Here is a 19,279-nt window from a genome sequence, read left to right as displayed (position 1 = left end):
TTCCTTACTGTAACAGGGTCCTGCAGATTCCCTAGGAGTGAGCATTGCTGGAGGAGTAGGAAGTCCCCTGGGAGATGTTCCCATATTTATTGCCATGATGCACCCAAATGGAGTTGCAGCTCAAACTCAGAAACTCAGAGTAAGTTAATTGCTAAGAAAGGAGGTTGGTAAAAAAGCTTAATATGATGATGCTGAATAAATTACTCTGCCTTGGTCACATAGTAGAGCAGGGGTCGGCAAACTTTTTGGCCCAAGGGCCACATCTGGGTTGCAAAATTCTATGGAGGGCCAGGTAGGAAAAGCTGTGCCTCCCCAAACAGCCTGGCCCCCGCCCCCTATCCACCCACTCCTACTTCCCGCCCCCTGACTGCCCCCCTCACAACCTCCAAGCCGTCCAACCCCCCCTGCTCCTTGTTCCCTGACCGCCCCCTCCTGGGACCCCCTGCCCCTAACCACCCCTGGAATCCCCCCCCTCCATCCAACACCCCTCCCCTCCCCGTTCCCTGTCCCCTGACTGCTCTGACCTCTGTCCACACCCCCGCTCCCTGACAGGCCCCGCAGGTCTCCCACACCTATCCAACCGCCCTGTTCCCCATCCCCTGACCACCCCCCCATCCCCCAGAACCTCTGCCCCATCCAATCGCCCCTCTGTCTCCTGACTGCCCCCTGGTATCCCCTGCCCCTAACCGCCCCCTGCTCCCTGCCCCCCGGGACCTCCTGCCCTTTATCCAACCCCTCCGCTCCCTGCCCCCTTACCATGCTGCTCAGAGCAGCAGGACTGGCTTATTGGAAAACCCGGCAGGATCAGCAGGTCAGAGCACTGGCGGCGTGGTGAGCTGAGGCTGCGCGGGAGGGGCCGGGGGCTAGCCTCCCCGGCTGGGAGCTCAAGGGCTGGACAGGACAGTCCCATGGGCCAGATGTATCCCGCGGGCCATAGTTTGCCCACTTCTGGAGTAGAGCCACATGGTGTATTCACTAGCACTTCAGGCCATGCCAGGAATTTCTCCCATTCAAATCAAGAGTACAGTAGTTTTAGATGGGTTTAGAGTACAGTAGTTTTTTTCACAAACATTAGCAATTGGGGAGAAAACCTTAAAGCAACCTTGGAACATGGAGCCAGCATGGCTTTCAGATACCAAAGTGAAGAGCTTGGTGGAGAAAGTTAATAGAGAAGTGTTATTTATCCTTTCACACAATACAAAAACCAGGGATCACTCAATGAAATTAATAGGCAGTTGGTTAAATACAAACAAGAGGAAATACTTTTTCATACCACACACAACTGTGGAAGTCATTGCCATGAGGTGTTGTGATCACCAAATGTATAACTGGGTTCAAAAAGAGCTGGATAAATTCATGGAGGGTAGGTCCATCAATGGCTATAAGCCAAGATGGTCAAAAATACAACCCCATTTTTGGGTTGACCTTAAACCTCTGACTACCAGAAGCCGGGGGGGGGGGGGGGGGGGCGGGTGGATCACTCTATAATTGCATTGTTCTATACACTCCCCCTAAAGCTCTGGTGTGGGCCACTGTCAGAGATATGGTTAATCTTGCCCAGTATCCTGAGCTATCCCATACGGCAGCTCTTATGTGTAGATAAATAGATCCCACATCTGTCCTGATTATTGGCACAGCAGTCAGCAGCCTCCCCAATGCCTGCAGTTATGCGATTTATTTTACATCCTTCTGTTAGTTGCTTTTCCTGCAGCACATTCAACTTACCCATCTCTGTGTGTAGGCTATTCTTGTTTTGTACACCCGCTGAGTGCAAAATTGGTATGAATTAGTGTATTACCACTTGCAGCCATTTATGTCTGGTTTAAGACCAGTTTGCATCACCACTGAATGTGGCCCATGTATTCCCCTGAGAGTTGTACTGGATTATTCCAAGCTGCATTTGAATGTGGGGGACCTGATGATAATATGCTACATTGGTCTGTCTTCCCAGAATGTGTAAATATATGACTGTCGTCTACTGATTGAAATATCAGAGGTATGTATGTGTTGACTTCTAATGTCTAATGGCAGCTATGCAATCTATAATACTGACATCTCTGTAGTGTATGTGATTATATTATCCACAAGTAGATTCAGGTCTTTGAGGATATAAACCTCAATAACTACTACAGAATCAGGGCTGTTTCACCAGTTATCACTAGAGAATTATGACTTGCACTGGAAACAAAGGGCCAGATTCTCAGGTGGCATAAATTGCTGAAGCCTTATTGAATTCACTAAAGCTGCATTGATTTAAATCAGCTGAAGATCTGGGCCAAAGACTTTCTTGTATCTAAGATCAAGAATATGCTGTAGACAGGTGGTAAATATTTCCTTGATACTATATATTTTTTGCAAATCCTGCTAGCTAGATCCAGTTACTCAATTCAGGTATTCTTCACAGAAAGGATATCCTCTTATTTTGTGTTGTAAAAATGGCATGTAGATCTTGGTGACATAGCTTCTTATTAATGGCTAGCTCTTTAATTTTCTCTTCTGTAGGTTGGGGATAGGATTGTTAATATTTGTGGAACATCCACAGAGGGCATGACACACTCCCAAGCTGTCAGCTTACTGAAAAATGCTTCAGGCACTGTTGAACTGCAGGTAAGGAGTTTCTCTGCACTGATGTTTAGAATGCACTTTGCAGTTTTGATTCTGAGGCTGAAAAACCAAAAGTAACACACAGCTGCCCAGTTCTGAGGAAAATGTAGCCATAGAATATAGGGGGTTGGAGGCTTATGTTGTGCAGTTTTCACATCCTCTCCATATTTTGCTCCAAAGTTACCACTTAGTCTTATTTTAGCTGAAAGGAAGAAAAGTCTCATTTGTTGCAAAAACCTGTTTTGGTCATTTCACCTTTGTAAATAATGTGGTGTTAATCATGGTGGGCTCAGTTGTCCGAGCGTCACCTTCCTCATTTCACAGCTATCTACAATATGCCCTCTCAGGTGGTGGCCGGAGGAGATGTAAGTGTCGTAACTGGTCAGCAACAGGATCCACCAGCTTCCAGCCTTTCATTTGCAGCACTAACCTCAAGCAGCATCTTTCAGGATGATTTAGGGTAAGTGCATCTATTATCCTTGATGGATCCTTTCTAATTGGGTTACTGTAAGGCCCACTAGCTGGGACTGCTCTTGAAAACTGCCTAGAATTTGCAGCATGTTCAGAGTGAGGTGTCCTGCCAGCCTAGTCATGACTGTCACAGGAAGCAGAGAACTGGGCTCCGTAGGCCACATAGGACATTCTGGTTCATTTCAGAGTACAATTCACTATGCGGGTTTTGACCCAGAGAGCTATGGTATAATTTGATTGCAGCACTGCAGAGACTACTTCATTCCTTGTGTTGTACTTGAGATTAGCTGAAGTACTTAAGCTAATTGCCCCCCGGCTTAAATGTCAGGGCATTTTAAGTGCGTGGCTGTTGACTCTAGAACTCACTCTCCCTGCCAGTCCATCAGAGCCTGAGTTTGTTGACTTGTCGGGTATGCTGGAAGGCACAGCTGTCCATTTACTGCCCGAGAGAGTGTTTTGGGGGCTTCATAGATTTTGATAGGTCGCCTGATTTCCTGGGCCAACACAGCCTCCGCGTTGGTTGGGGTTTTTTTTGTTCTTGGAGCAGGGTGTTGGTGTTTTAATTTTATACATAATTGTACCTGCAGTTTATTGCAGACACAAACATTATTTGATATTTAAATACTTGATGTGTGTGCGCAAACAAGTAGTTGGATGCCTGTCTGCTAATATTCCCATCCTGAGTATGAAAATATGGGCACAGTTCTTCGTGGTTGAAAAGTTAAATTATTTCAAAGCAGACCATCACTAAAAGTCAGCCCACAAACTTCTAGGTATACAGTGTATATTATCTACTGGAGGAGTGGTGAAAAACGTGATTCAAATTGTAAGTTCTATAGTTCTTTTAGTCTGTCAAAACATTGCAAATTTATAAAAATACAAGGCCAAGCAACAGAAGAGAACAAGAATGACTAAACCAGACTTAGGAATTGGTTGGAGTTATTTTTGATTTTCTCTTATATATGAGTTTTGGGGGAGGGAGGGTTTTTTAAAATAATGTAGCTTTTGTGGGGTTTATTTTGTTTCTCTCTGAGCTCCAGGATACTTACTTATCTATAGGTAATAAGCATCATTCAATTATGCAGTGTATTAAATGACAGAATGAATAAACTTCTGCAGACAGAAGGTTAAATACCATGGAGAAGTTATGAAAGGAAACTGTAAATAAGTAACCAGCCTATGGCATTAAGCAGGATTACAGTGGTTGACATGAACTGAAGTATTCACTGCAATATACTTAAAATCCTATGTAGAGTTCTCAGCAAAGGAAAGTTTAAGAGCCTCTTTGCTGAACAATCCACATACTGAACTAGACATTCACAAAAGAAACAGGATAACTTCTTTTCTCTGTTGTAGGCCCCCTCAGTATAAGACCATTACTCTAGATCGAGGACAGGATGGTCTAGGCTTTAGTATTGTGGGAGGATATGGCAGCCCTCATGGAGATTTACCCATCTACGTTAAGACAGTATTTGCAAAGGTAAGTGCACAGGTGTAAAACTACTCAAACATTTCAGTGCTCATGCTCAGCAGCTGATTTATTAATATGGCCTGGGGAAAAGCCAGTGGGTTCTGGACTGTTTATTTTATTGTTTGTCTTCTCCAAGCAGGAATGCAGATACCATTTTAAATTGTGTCTGCAGTTTGAGGCTTTAAGTAAACTGGGCCCAATTTTCAGAATTCCCATTTGCTCCCAGCAAACATTTGGATTTGAGGTTGTAATTTAGTTGTCCACTTTGGACAATTGCACCCTCCCCTTCCCCCGTTTAGTTTGCATTCTCTTCAAGCAGTGCTTGGGGTTAATTTGAATTATTTGCTATGAATATTGGAATCAAATATAGGCCAGAAACACTGGATCCAAATCTTAACTTTGGAGAAGTTCACATCCTCATCTGAACTTGGTGTATAAAGCAGGCCTGAGTCAGATAACCAAGTTGGAAGACCTCCATACCTTGACGTTTAGGTTCAGATCTGGATTCGATTTCTAATTTGAATTGTTGAGAACTTTGCCAGCCAAACCAAGATGGCTGAAGGAGTTTAAAAATTCCATAGATCTGACTTATAGAATGTATGTAGTACATCGTTCCCATGCTGTAAATTTCATTCCACTAATAAGGTGATGAGGATTTTCATGAATCCACCTGGTTAGTTTGCAAAGTGGAAACTTTATGCAAAAACCTATAGGCAGGTAGAACCAGCACCTACTAAGGACAAAATGAGCCTGGGTTTGTAATAGTGAAAACTGATCAGCGTAGCCTTTCTCAAGCAGAAAAGTTTAATGTGTGCTGTATATTGAACCCATCTTACTAAGACCCTCTTTAGATTTCTCTTTGAACAGCTATAAAACCAGGAGTTTCAGAAATGCATGTCTGCAGTTACATGCTGTTTAATTTCAGGGTGCAGCAGCAGAGGACGGACGGCTGAAGAGAGGGGATCAAATCATTGCTGTCAATGGGCAGAGCTTAGAAGGGGTGACCCATGAAGAAGCAGTTGCTCTTCTAAAAAGGACAAAAGGGACTGTCACTCTGACTGTTCTCTCATGAATTGGCTGTCCAAAGAATAGGATCAACAAGATCCCATTATCTACATTCCACATAGCAAAGTTTATGTAGCCATCTTACTATTCCAGCTTGACCAGACTGTTACATCACTGAAGAAAAAATAACACTTAATTGTATTTTTGAACACAATAGAAGTATTTGTCCTACTGTCAAATCACTGGGATGGGCTTATGTAGTCTCTGGCAAAGACTTAAGGTTTTTTATTATTATTGTAATGAATACAGTGATCCACCAGAACATGAAAGTTTACATTAGTAACCGCATTGCAAAACTGGAATGTTTTGCAAAGAGGCTTTGAATATTTGAGATAGGTGTGGGAGGGAGAATGTGTGCACTAAATAGTCAAGGGGGAAGGAGATAACTAAGGATATTTAAAAAGCAGAAATAAAGTCACAGGAGGAACAACAGTTGAACAAAAGAAGGTAGATGGAAAAATTAGTTAGAAAGTCAGTGCTGCTAATTCCATGCTCCAGAAGCAAAATAATGGAGAGGTAGGGTTGGGTTTTTTTTGGTGCTCGGGGGTTGAAAAATCCACTTGCAGGAAACTTTCCCTGGTGAATGAGGGAGCCCTACTGCACCTGCAATATCACAAGGATTTAGGCTTCTCTTTTAAAGTAGTGAAGTTCCTAAATTTGGTGGGTGTGAAGATAATGTTCCTGATGTGAACAGTAAAATGATCACTGCCCTCTTCCTAAGTTTGCAGAAAGGCAGCTCCAGTGTCACTGCTGCTCAGAGCTTCTTGAAGCAACAGCACAAATTAACCACTCTGGCTAGCTTCCAGGTCACTAGTCAGAGCCCAGTGGAAACAGGTGTGGAGTCAATTTCATGCTGCTGCGATTGCTCTAAGCCAGTGGTGGACAACCTACGGCCCACAGGCCACATGCAACCCATCACGGTAATCTGATTGCAGGCCGTGAGACATTTTGCTGACGTTGACCATCCCCAGGCCTGGCTCCCTGCAGCTCCCAGTGGGCGGGAAAGGCAAACTGTGACTGCTACTGGGAGCTGCGAGGAGCCATGCCTGCGGATGCTCAATGCCAGTAAATGCCAGTAAAATGTCTTGTGGCCCACAATCAGATTACCCTGATGGGCCACATGTGGCTCACCACTGCTCTAAGCAGAAGCAGATACTGAAGACATTCAGAGAGGAGGAGGACCCAAAAGAAGGGATAGAGGAGGGGTAGAGTAATAAAGACCCCCCCCCCCAGTAGAGAGGAGTCCAAAAGTAGGGCAAATGATAGAGGTTCCTCTACATCTTCACCCTAGTCAGAAAGCATGCAGGAGGGGAAAGGATGGGCAGAGAAAGAAGTCCCTTAGTCCTTCCAGCTGCTGGAAGGAGTTCTAAATTATTGAACGCTTACAAGACAGACACTGATATGTAAGATGGAGCCCTGTAAAGATCTAGGAACAATGCTCCTGGCTTCTCACTATAAAGTGTTGTCCCTGGACCTTACTTGTGGATTCCCTAACGGTCAGTTTCCCCACTTTTGCCTCATATGTATCTGCTTGGTCAAGCCCCATCTGTGATTGAACCTTGTCACTAAATACAATATGTCTTTAAAACCTTTAAAGAGGAAGAAATGTCAAAGGTCATGTGAGCACTGGTGTTCCTTTAGGCTAGGGTGCTGCCCACGATGTACATTCATGTAGCTGCAAGATTGCATATTGACCAGCAAACACTTATAGCAGCTGGAGCACCATGTCAGTTGTTTATAATATTTAATTATTGAGTTCTAAAGCGGGGGCACATTCAAACTGTGCTAGAGAAATATGCAATTTTACTGAGTGAAAAACAGCAGGGTTAGGAGTGTTTGAGAGCTACTACTTGTGAATTGATAGCTAAATATAAGTGGATTAACTAAAAAATCCCTCTTTTTCAATAATTATTTGAGATGTTACAATACAATAGGCTAAGAAAAACAGATGGTGCCAGTACTTGAGGCAACTGGTGATGCATTATTAGCCTGTACTCATTCCAGTGTAGTGTGTGAAATGCCTAAGTTAGAGTATGTAAAGTCTCTTCAAATATTATCTATATTTGTAACAGAAGTAGTGTACAGATATTTTATTATTGCCTTTGTGTCTAAATGCAGGATTCAAGAAAATAAATATGAAGCTGTAAGTGGTGAATTAATAAAGTTACAGGTGTATTTGTGGTTGCTTTGTGATGGAGTTGTTTTTTCCCATTATTAAAGGGTTGGTATTAGGCCCACAATTTAGGTTTTGTAAATTAACATCATCAGATTTAACAAAACTGGGATTAATGCTATAAATGCATCAAGGATTCTTTTAACTTTTCCACTAAAAACTATATTTAAATGTTGCATAGCTGCATTCCAAACACTGCAGTACTGTCTTCCAGCTAATTCTGGAGAACCAGACATCAAAACTGACTAGAACAGAGGTTCTCAAACTGTGGTCCGTGGACCACCCGTGGTCTGCAAGCTCCATTCAGGTGGTCCGCGGATAGTTCCCTCTAAGATGCGCTCCTGGGCGACCGCACATGAGAGAATGAAGGGCCACCCACCTAATTAGTGGAGCTGCGCAGGCATGGCTCTGCTAATTAGGTGCCTGGACCCTGGAAAGGATTCACAGGTAAGGTGAGGTAGTGGCCTTGGGGGGAATAGGCAGTAATTGGGAAGGGGCTGTGGGGTGAGAAGAGGGAGTGGGGGGGGATTTCGGACAGGACTGCAGTGGCCAGAGAGGGCACATCCATCGCATTAGAAAGGTAAGACTAATTATTATTAAAATATGAGTTGTGTGCTTTTATTTGTAGAACAAACAAAGTTGTTTATTATTAGGGGTTTTTTTATATAGTGCTTTTATCCAAAGCGCTTCACAATAGTTAGCTGGCGGTACAGACAACATTTGGAAAGATCATTAAGTAGTCTGCCAAGACCCTCAGCAATTTTCAAGTGGTTCGCAAAAAAAGACGTTTGAGAACCATTGGACTAGAAGTAAATGTGAAATTGGCAAGTTCTTTTTCTCCAAGTTGTCAAATGGAAAAATCAGTGAAAATAAAATTAGATTAGGGACACAGGAATTGCCAGAGCAGTGACCCAGCTAGACTGTCTTTGACCATGGCTATACTGCTTCCTCAGAGAAACGCACAAGATACCACATAGTGGACAACTATGGAATAACTTATGCTGCAGTGTATACACCAATCACTGATGGCAAGGGGCTGATTATCCAGCCAAACTTTTTTTTCTCTTTCATCATTGTGTAGTTAACCCTATCTAACGTAATTGGACTCGGTCCTGCAAGGTGCTAAGCCCTGTGGCCCTGATTCTGCAAAGCACTCATTTCTTAGTTACTTTGATGGCTCTATTCCTGTGCTTAAAGTTAAGTAGTGCTTTGGAGGATTGGCATCAGAAGGAAGGCTCAACATTTCAGATGGCCAAGCCCATAGAGATGTCTCACCCTTTAGTTGAATCCTGCTAAGTGCTTGACTTTTAATAAGATAAACAGATGTGTGAAAAATGTGGGTCTGGATTGAACACAGCTGACATGCAGGGGTGCAAATTTCTCACCCCCGGCAATGATAGTCATGTTTTGCAAGAGGCTGTCCATCAGGGAAAGAAGGCTTTAATTTGTGGTTGGGGTTCAGGGCTATCCCTAGCAATTCTGGGGCACTACGCACCCCCCCCACACACACACACACATTCACCGGCAGCACGGCTGAGGCCAGGTCACTACATTCCCGCTGCCGGTGAGTGCAGGCCCAGCCCAGCTGAAGATCTCGCGGGGGTGGGGCTGGGAGGGGGCCCAGGGGGAGAGGTTGGGGGGTGTTGTAGGGGCAGGACCCTGGGGAAGAGCTGGAGCAGCACGCAGCTGCGCAGGGCACCAGGAAATATGGTGCCCCAAATTTCCTGGTGCCCTACACAGCTGCATGCTTTGCATAGGGGTAAGGACAGCCCTGTTGGGGTTTCACAGCAGGCCAGATCAGTGCTGAATCCAGTGGGGTTGAGATTATTCATTCTCTGCAGGAATCACGCCCATAAAAACAAGAACATGAGCTGTATATTACATGGCAAAAATTGCACCTGCTTAATGGGCCTATTTGTTCTGCTCTTCAGTGGCAAAGGGGCACGTACTGTTGCAGGAACAGAGCACAATGGCTAAATATTCAGCAATGATTAACCAAACTGTTACGTTTTGCAAATCCAGTATTTTGCCAAGCTAGAAGATGTAATCCATGTTACACAGTTCTTTTCCTTTCCACTGATTTGTAGAAACAAAACCCACATTTTTGTAGAATGGCTAAGCTATTTCTGTATATCAAGTATTAGATGATCATAATGGTCCCTTCTGACCTTAGTATCTATGAGTCTATTTCTTGCCCATGGCACATATGATGCAGTTGGGAAGAGATGAAGACTTACTTTTACAAATGTTACTAAGGACGTTGCACACAGGGACCACTTTAGTGCATAAAAGCCTTTAAAATGACATTATACATATATTTATTTTTGTTCCTTTCCAACTACTGGATCATGGATCTGCCGTGGCACCTTTACAGATCTCAAATGTTTGGAGCTACTGGTCACTATAGTAAGGTTGGTGTAAGCATGTAACAATATCCTATTGATTTTAGGAAAACTTCCACTTACTGACAGTGGACACACAAATTTCAAACTTTATTGTAATAATGTCTCTGGTGATGGAATATGACCTCGTTTCTACTGCAGAACTAGGACAAGCTTCCCTTTGAATTGTTTTCCTCCTCCCCTGCCCTCAACTTTTCTTTTCACTAGGGAAAATGCTTCCACAATGGGATCAATATTGTTATTCCTGACAGAATAATAATTTGAAACTATACATAAAAAGTGGATGCGGTTCCCCTAATAATGCTGAATAGCAATTAAAGAGAACGGATATGAGATTAGACAGTGCAGACCCTGAAAACTTTGTTTACATCTCAGAGGGAAGATAACTGGCATGCTACAACCTTTCTTTATTTTCGCTTGACTGCTGTTTTTTATTGCCAGCATTGTCATTCCAAAAAATTACTTTAGTGACAAAATGTTTTTACAAGAAAGAAACCCACCTAATCTTCTCCTTTGAGCCACATTTTAGAAAACAGCCTTTAGCAATAAAATCTGTGCGACGCAGTGACGGTATTAGATCAGGAATAGTGAGTTCTGTACAAAAGATTTTTTTTAAAGGCCATGAATGTGCGATTTGCATTACTTATCAATATAACTAACCTTAAATAACTGAGTTAGTGTCTGATTGCATTTAGAAGCTGAAAGGGCATCTGCGGTTAGGTGATTGCAAACATCATTCGCCTGCCGCAGAATTAGCAGCTGGCCTGCTAAAAGCAGGTGAGGACCAGTTTCAATTTCAGTGCTCAGCGAGTAAATGTCTGACTTGTTATCCACTTATTTAAGAATGCATTCTGATTGGGTAAAAACTATGTTTATTTGGAAACATTGTTTAATTTTTTTCTCTCTCTGCCCATCTTGGCAGACTTAACCAGCCCTATGCATTCAGCATGTAAAAATAGTCCATAGGGTAATGGGATAGCCCAACACAGCTATTGTGATAAATAGTTTTTTGTCTATTCATGGTGCTTTTGTGCACTTCACTTGGGAAGTGGGTTAAATCTAGAACTTATTCCATGGGAGGAAGCATGTCATGGGATAGGAGTCAAGCTGAGTTCTAATTTTGGCTCTGCCAGACAGCTGGCTTGACCCTGAATAAATCACTTGGTCTACACTTCTGCCCACACCCAACTGAGATTAAGGAATTTGGAACTTTCTATTAGCACTTAAAGTGCAGGCTTAGTACTAAACCCAAATAGTAAATACAGTAATTTTCAAACAGCTGATGAAGTGGAAAATGAATGAGGTCTATGATAATGTATGCAGGTTTTATGTAACTATTTATTAGAGTGTTTTTCAGCAGAAAAAAACCTAAAGTAAAGATGTAGTACTTCACATGGCATCCATAACAAACAGGTGCGTTAGCCATGGGGGTTTCTGTGATAATACAACAATGCCTAAAGTCTACCCATCACATATTAATGTATTTCATTTGGTTTAATTTTTCATATTAAAACAGTTGGCTCTCTTTGGTTTACAATTCTTCTAACACTCTGGTATTTCTGTAAAGATCAATAACGTGTGAATAATTGTGTGTGGAAGGGAACAGGAGCTGGGGGTGAAAATGTAGCCAGTGCCTGGGACGTACAGTAGATGGGGCAACAATCACTGATTCTTGTGTGTGGCTCATCTACCCATATTCATTTTCCTTCTGAGTCATCCCAAACTTCATGATCCTGTCTCTACCTTTTCTTACTGACCAGGTTCTGCAGCACACCCTGTGGGCCAGATTTTCAGCCTGTACTCAACCGTGCCTTGGTTTTTGGCAACTGCAGTTTTTTGGGTACAAATGAGGATGTGCTTTAAATGAATTAGACAGTTAATGAGATGCACAGATGTTGAGATGATATGAGTACTCATACATAATATTTGCCATGAACTTGCACCTGCAAGAATTGACTCTCAAGAACCACAGAGTCAGAGGATACTGATCCCTGTCACAGGGTAAGGGTATTATTAACCTTTGCGATCCAGGTCACGTGTTCGAGGTAGACCTTTCAGTTCATGATGTGTCACCCTTCGGTGTAGTTATGACTCCCAAGTATTTCCAGCAGACAAAATGGAAGCTGGGTTTTCAAAATCTGATTCTTTAACTCAAAGACTCCGTACAGACACAAAGAAATATTGTTTGAATGAAATTATTCTGAGGATTAAAGCGAGGCTAGTTTCAAATATGTACTAATCTTTGCCAGTTCTGTTACCTGCAACAAACAAGAATAATATAACTCCTTATATTAGATTTCTCCTTAGGAAGTCCACCAATTGGGATATCACATTGGATATGTCAGTTTTTTTAGCTTGGGATTGACATAGGGCAAGTGACAAGTATTCATGGAGTAAAATTAAGGTTGTTTTGGGGTGAGCTTGCTGCACGTGCAGAGGTAGGCAGACGGTGCATACTTAATTATTATGAACACTACAAAGCTTTAAATTTATTAGTAAAACCTCATTTGAATATAAAATACAGCACCATGTGTTCACTTGAGCCCAGGTCCTACGTGCGTAACAGGGGGAGCTAGGTTTCTGGTTTTGCTCTAGCTAATTTCAGGGAGGGAAGCTGTGTCCCGTGCACATTTCTCATGATTTTTTCCCCCCAAAACCAACTATAGGGGCTCCAGCAGGGCGAGAGCACAGCCTACGTACTTCTCCTTTTCATATACAACAATCCAATCATAATCTTCTTTTTGTCAGTCATTGATGCACTTTTACTATTGATAGAGGCTAGATCCAAGTCTGGATTTGTGTCCTTCCCCTTCAGACACACACACACACGTACACTTATAAACAAAGGGGTCATCTGTAAAATTTGCTCCAGGTTCACATTTCTAGTATGTCCAATTCAATGGCATTTTCACCCTTAGTTTTGGGTTGGCCCACTCTTTAGTATAAATAGTCACGCTAAACACTAGAATGTGTATGGTTTTGATGTCATCTTCGTTTAAGCTTTATGTACAAATATGCAAGACCCAACTCCCTGTGTACACTGCTGCTCAAGCAGGGTTCTGAATGGCTTCTTAACAGAAGGCCCCATAAGTGGGCACCCAAAACACTTTACCTAATGCCTATACAGTACACTTTTCAATATAAGTAACATAACAAAGGAAGGTTTCAGAGTAACAGCCGTGTTAGTCTGTATTCGCAAAAAGAAAAGGAGTACTTGTGGCACCTTAGAGACCAACCAATAATAAATAAATAAATAAATTGGTTAGTCTCTAAGGTGCCACAAGTACTCCTTTTCTTACAACAAAGGAAGAAAAATATCAGGGGGGAGATGGATGACATCTGTGAAGCATGATTGTGTGATAGGAATTCTTTCAATGAAGTTATTCATAACTTAATGCACAGTGCTCTTGATAATTTAACCTTTCCAATGACAGGAGAGGTAACATTTTTTCAGAAATCACTTAAGTATATTGACACATTGGACAGTTTTTACCATGATGCACACACCTCAGCCAAAACCCTTCTGCTGACTCACTATAGAGCAAGTTAAACTTTAGCAACCGAGTGGACCTTTCATGCGCCAATTTATCAAGTGCTGTGCACAGTAATGAGTTAGATACTAGTAGTACAGCAACTCCTCACTTAAAGTTGTCCCAGTTAACGTTGATTCGTTGCTGATCAATTAGGGAACATGTATGTAATCCAGTGCCTGCATCTGCACCCACAGTTGGGAATCTCCCTGGAACTAATGGGTTTGATTCACCACTGTTACTCCAGTTTGATGCTGGTATAATACCCTTAAAGTTAGTGGCGTTACAGTGGCACACAGCTGGAATAATAGAGTGGGCCATCAAGCCCCGTTCACTGATGCCAAGTCCATGCTTATAATATTGGGGGCAATTTTTACTATTTAAGGGATAAATCTTGCCCACTCCTTAATGGCTACAGCGGGCCTACCGCTAACGGACCAAGAGGGGTTCATTAAACACGGTGGATGATTTGGGAAGCTTATTCACTCACCCTTGTGTGCTGCAGAGCACGGGATTCCCCCCCCGCCCCCCGTGAACGGGGGTGTTTCGGGGTGGGGCCGTGGCAGCCCAGCACCTGAGAGCGGAGGTGAAACTGGTGGCGCTGTAATAATGTGGCTCTATTGGCCACTTCTCCCACTCTCCCCATAGAAGAGGTGGGCTGCAGCCCTAGGGTCTGTGGCAAGCCCAAGGCTGCAGTAGCATGATGCCATTCCATGACCTGTGGCATCACAACTGCAGCCCCTGGCCTTGATGAATCCCCCATTCACAGTTCTTATTTTATGACGCCCCATTCACTTGAGCTGAGTGCTGAGCTAAGCATAAGGCCTGACCGTAGTACCTGGGCCACAAAGACAGTTTAGGCCCTGGGCAGCTGCATGGGGGCAATCAGGAGGAATCCTCTTTCTGAGGCTTCAGAGTGCTCATATACAGCCCCCCGCCCCTTAGGGCAAGATGGGGGATCTACAAAGGGAGCTCATGCAGAGCAAAGCTTGGTGGCAGTGACTACTCATTCCCTACACCCAGTCCCTTGCCGACTCAGCAGAACCATACCAGTTCTGCTGCCAGGGAGCTGTATAGAAATTGCAGCGTGGGGGTCTCATGCCTAAGGAGGGCTGGAGAGCCCAAGCGCCAGCCCAAGATGGAACCTCAAAGTGACGTCTACACAGCTCTATTTAGCATGTGCCCCACGACCACAGGACTGTGGACCCAGGCTCGAAGGCACACTCCCAGCTGCCGTGTAGACATACCCTAACCCCCCCCTCAGTGATTTTCAAACTGGGCTATGCGTAGCTCTAGGGGCACCCGAGTTCCTGTCAGGGAGTACACAAGAAAAACCCTGTAACGGTGGGCAATCATAGGTGTAATTTGATTTCTATGGGGGGGGGGAGCGCAACAGGGCTCCTGGCCTGCAGCCGCTGCTCTCCAGATGCCCAGCTCTGAAGGCAGCGCTGCTGCCCGCAGCAGAGCAGAACTTCAGAGCTGGGCAGCCGGAGAGCAGCAGCTGCTGGCGGGGGTATTTACGTGGTTTGCTGCAGGCGAGGACTATTTTTTTAAATCTCACTCCTATCCCACCTCGCAATATCCAGTCCCACATTGTTTATTGAAATTTTATCCTGCTCCTGCTATTATGGTAGTGGGTTCTACAGGACCTGTGGGATCCCAGTCCCTCTCCAGGCCTCTAAAATTGCCCCTGCAATTGTTCCTGGATGTGCTGCCCTCAGCAGATGTCTCCTCACCACAACCTACCCACTCCCTGAACTCCCATGCAGTGGGATGGGAACACCCCCAACCCTCCCCACTCACCCATGCAGAGGGATTGGAGTCCTCAGACATTCCTGCAAGGGGATGAGAGGACCCCAAATCTCTCCTTTGCCACCAAAGGGATTCAAAACCGCTAAACCTCCAGGCAATTGGCTGGAGAGCCCCTGCATTGTCATGCAGATGGGACAGAACACCCCCCACTCCCAGAGACAGGCAGAGAGCGCCCTCATTGCTAGCCTTACTTCTGCGCAGCTGCTGATGGGGGTGCTGCCTTCAGAACAGAGCCTGCAGCAGAGGCTTCATTCATTTTAATTAATTACAATAAAATGATATTGAACATTTCCAGTATAATGTTTACAACAAACAGAAACTTGTTTGAGGGATTATTTTTATCCAAATCAAAAGTATATATAATAAAATTGTTCATTATAATAATAAATAATAATAGTATCCTGGACAATATGCTCCAGGGCTTGTGCGTTGTGTTGCATTGTGTTATCCCTTACAGACCTTTTTTTTCTGTTTTACAGGTATATTATGATCCTATCGCAGATGGGGGGTACGCAGTAGACTACATTATTTGGAAAGGGGTACTCAGACTAAAAAGTTTGAAAACCACTGCCCAAACTAAGGAGACCTGTCTACTTGCATCTATGCATGTTAACTATTTTTCCTCTTTGACCACTAGATAGCACTAGAGAATCAAGGTAACTTGTCAGTAGTGTAGGATCTGAAAGTTTATTATGGCAGGGGGTGGGGGGGAACCAAACAAAAAAACAACCACCAGGACTGCCTTGCTTAGTGCTTTAACTCTGACCAGTGGCCTAATGGTGACTATTCAGACTATTCATGTGAGTTTATTGCACCTGCTCCTAGATTTAAAACTTCCATATAACCGCCTCCCCACTTAAACACAATGAAATTAGCCAAACAGAGATAACTACATCCTCACTCCAGTCCTCTTCTCAATATTATAAGGCTTGCTCCAAAGCCCACTGAAATCAAGGGCCTTCAAAAGTGAATGCTTTGGAGGGTTAAACAATAATGATGACAACAACAAACAACCCAACAACCAAAAAGATAAGCATATGGTTGTCCTTTGTTCTTGAAATGAGTTCGAGCAAGAACTAAACAAAAAAATGTCAGTTATGCCTGTCACTTCTGAAGCTTCACTCCAGCCCTTATAAAATTCTCTGATACATTTTTGCTGAAAAGCTAAATTCAAGCCATGGTGACACAGATGAGGTTACATAGTACTATCACTGACTTTACTAGTGAAAACCCAGGAAGCACTACTAGTGACTGATTGTTTTAATTTAATGCTTTTAAAAGGGAAAGCAATAATGACACATTTCATCAATAAAAGACCATCTAAATCAATCCAATCAACTCCAGAGGCATGCATCAGAAAAGCGGAAGTTCACAGATGTTTGGATCATCATCTATTTGTACTGTATATGTATGTATGCCTGCCTGCCTGCATACGGCCCATCTTTTTCAACTGGCTCACATCCTGACACAGCAGAATCTAGTGTTTCATCTGTGCATTCTATACGCAAATTTTATGGCAGTCTGCAGGAATATACATACGCTGGAGTGTAGTACTTTGCCCACATAGTGATAAGAAATTTGCACCAAACTCTGTTAGCCCCTGAAAAATACGTGACTGGACACATTTTCAAAGCATTGTGCTGTAGGTACTCACAAATCCTGTTATTATTCATTAACAGGATTTGTACACATAATTCCCAGATCGTACTTTGAAAATTTACCTCTACAGTTAATGGCATGAACATGAAATGTTCCAGTTTGGAAGTGATTGATGGGAGCGTGGATGCAGTTAAACCTCCCATATGCTTATATCCAAGGGCAGACTTGTAATCAAGACAAGTCATCAAGCTCTAGTGTTTTGCTGATAAAATTATATTAAACAGATTAACACCCAAGCATATGCAATTATTCCAGAGGCTAATTTGCTGTAGGCATGCTTCATTTCCTTGACATTGGCCTTCAAGAACAGTACCTTGGCTGTTGCTGATGAAGCTTTTCAGAGGCTCATGAGTCAATGCTGTTTAAACATGAAGAATTTCAGCCAGTGAGCTGTTTCTTCCAGAAATAACAACCTGTTATCAGATGATGCAGGGGGAAGTCTTGAGGTTTGCTTGCAAACACAGCCCATCCAGAGCATCACTGCTTGACAGTTTTCTGTGGAAATTCAACTTTTCCTTTCAGTGACTGAAGGAAGAGCGTGTTTCAACATGATAAGGGATTAAGCAGTACTAAGGACTGATCATCTATTGCTCCACCGTTAAAGTTGAATGAATACACCCCCTTGCCAATGCCCTCCATTCTGGCTTGAAGGGGCAAACTTTCCTTGGTGATAAGAGTCTACACTAACTTGGAGGGGAACAAGATCTGCCAATCATTCCTGTAGCCAGTGGCAGGCATTCTTGTTTAATGGACAGCTAGTCACAGCAGGCAAACTAGCAAAACAGTTAAATGCAGACTAGAAGATGGGCTAAAAATCAGCATGTGCCTCAAATGCTTCACAACAAGCCCCCACGCCCTGCTCTTTGTGGGCTTATTCATTTATTGCACATGTACAATTATACTAAGCATGTCTTGGCCATACAATTCTACTGCACTCTGAAATGCAGCTAGTTTTACAGAGAGGTTGTGCCGTGATTCATTTCCCTCCAGATGCCAATGGCCGGGAAGCTGTTTGGTAGCTAAGAGCATTAAAAACAAGTTCCAGCAAAACTGATCTTTATCAGATCCTGTTGAAAAGGCTGTATTTATTAACTGAATGGTGAAAGAGGCTGAGAACAATCCTTTATGATTAAAAGATTAAAATTTAACCAAAAGAAAGTAACACAGACTGACATTGTTTTTACACCCATTCTAACTCATAATAGGGTAGGGAAAAGGTCCAAGCTATTTTTTAAAAAACATAGTTATAATAAAATGATATGAGCCTGCAACCTCTCTGCTGGGCTGTGTTTGGGGGTCACTTATAAGAGATGCATTATGTAATTCAGTAACTTCATATGAAGGACAGTCTTGATTATGGGACCTGCTGCCACCAACTAATAGTCTAGTCTCTTGTGTGCTGACATACTATGTTGTAATTTTGGTTATTGGGTTCCACGTGCGGGTGCTTGGTGGTGTCGGTGGCCTAGGATGTACAGGATGATGATCTGGTGTGATCTGATGGTCATTTCTGGCCTTAAATTCTATTACTTTAAATAGAAAGGTTTCTTTCTCTAAATTTGTTTTTGTTTTTGTGATGCTCCCTCTCCAAAAGTGCAAGCCATTATTAAACTGGAGTTAAGGAGAATTGCTGCTAACAATATAACGGACTTTGACACAAAGAAAAGGAGTTCTGATTTTGTCCAACAGAGAGCAGTAATGTACATAGCCAGTTCATCACCATATCCAATAATATATAACTAATGGGCTTTTACATTTAAAGTCTGTTTTTTAAACAAAAAGTCTTATTGGATTCCAGTCTGTACAAAGAAATTGTAGTAGCAGTACAAATAATATCAGTAGCAATAGCAAAAAAAGCTATTAAGATTCTCCTCTTCGTCTGGTGTAAATCAGGTGTGTTTCTATTAAAATCAGTGGAGGTAACACAATTTAAATGAGAAGAAAATCTAGTCCTTTAACATTTTTTCAGTTTTATTTTATTTCTTAGCTACTGTGAAATGCAAACTAAGGCCCAATCTAAATCAGTAACCTCAAAATTTAAATAGCCACTTAAAAGTTTCTCCAAGGCTTCCATTCCATTTATGTTTGACCT

The 19,279-nt window shown here is 42.9% G+C and overlaps 1 protein-coding gene across 1 annotated transcript in view; it reads left to right on the top strand.

Moving 5' to 3' along the window:
* Positions 1-7,792, top strand: part of MPDZ (multiple PDZ domain crumbs cell polarity complex component) — a 128,797-nt gene extending 121,005 nt beyond the window's left edge. The window contains exons 42-46 of the mRNA XM_077817668.1: positions 17-139; positions 2,503-2,607; positions 2,952-3,064; positions 4,432-4,555; positions 5,472-7,792. Of these exons, the coding sequence (XP_077673794.1) occupies positions 17-139; positions 2,503-2,607; positions 2,952-3,064; positions 4,432-4,555; positions 5,472-5,618 (612 nt within the window). The 3' untranslated portion in view covers positions 5,619-7,792. The remainder of the gene's footprint in view (positions 1-16; positions 140-2,502; positions 2,608-2,951; positions 3,065-4,431; positions 4,556-5,471) is intronic.
* Positions 7,793-19,279: the final 11,487 nt, after the last annotated feature.

The sequence above is a fragment of the Eretmochelys imbricata genome, chromosome 5 (genome assembly GCF_965152235.1).
Source record: "Eretmochelys imbricata isolate rEreImb1 chromosome 5, rEreImb1.hap1, whole genome shotgun sequence".
Lineage (NCBI taxonomy): Eukaryota > Metazoa > Chordata > Testudines > Cheloniidae > Eretmochelys > Eretmochelys imbricata.
This window is presented reverse-complemented; position numbering and strand designations above follow the sequence as displayed.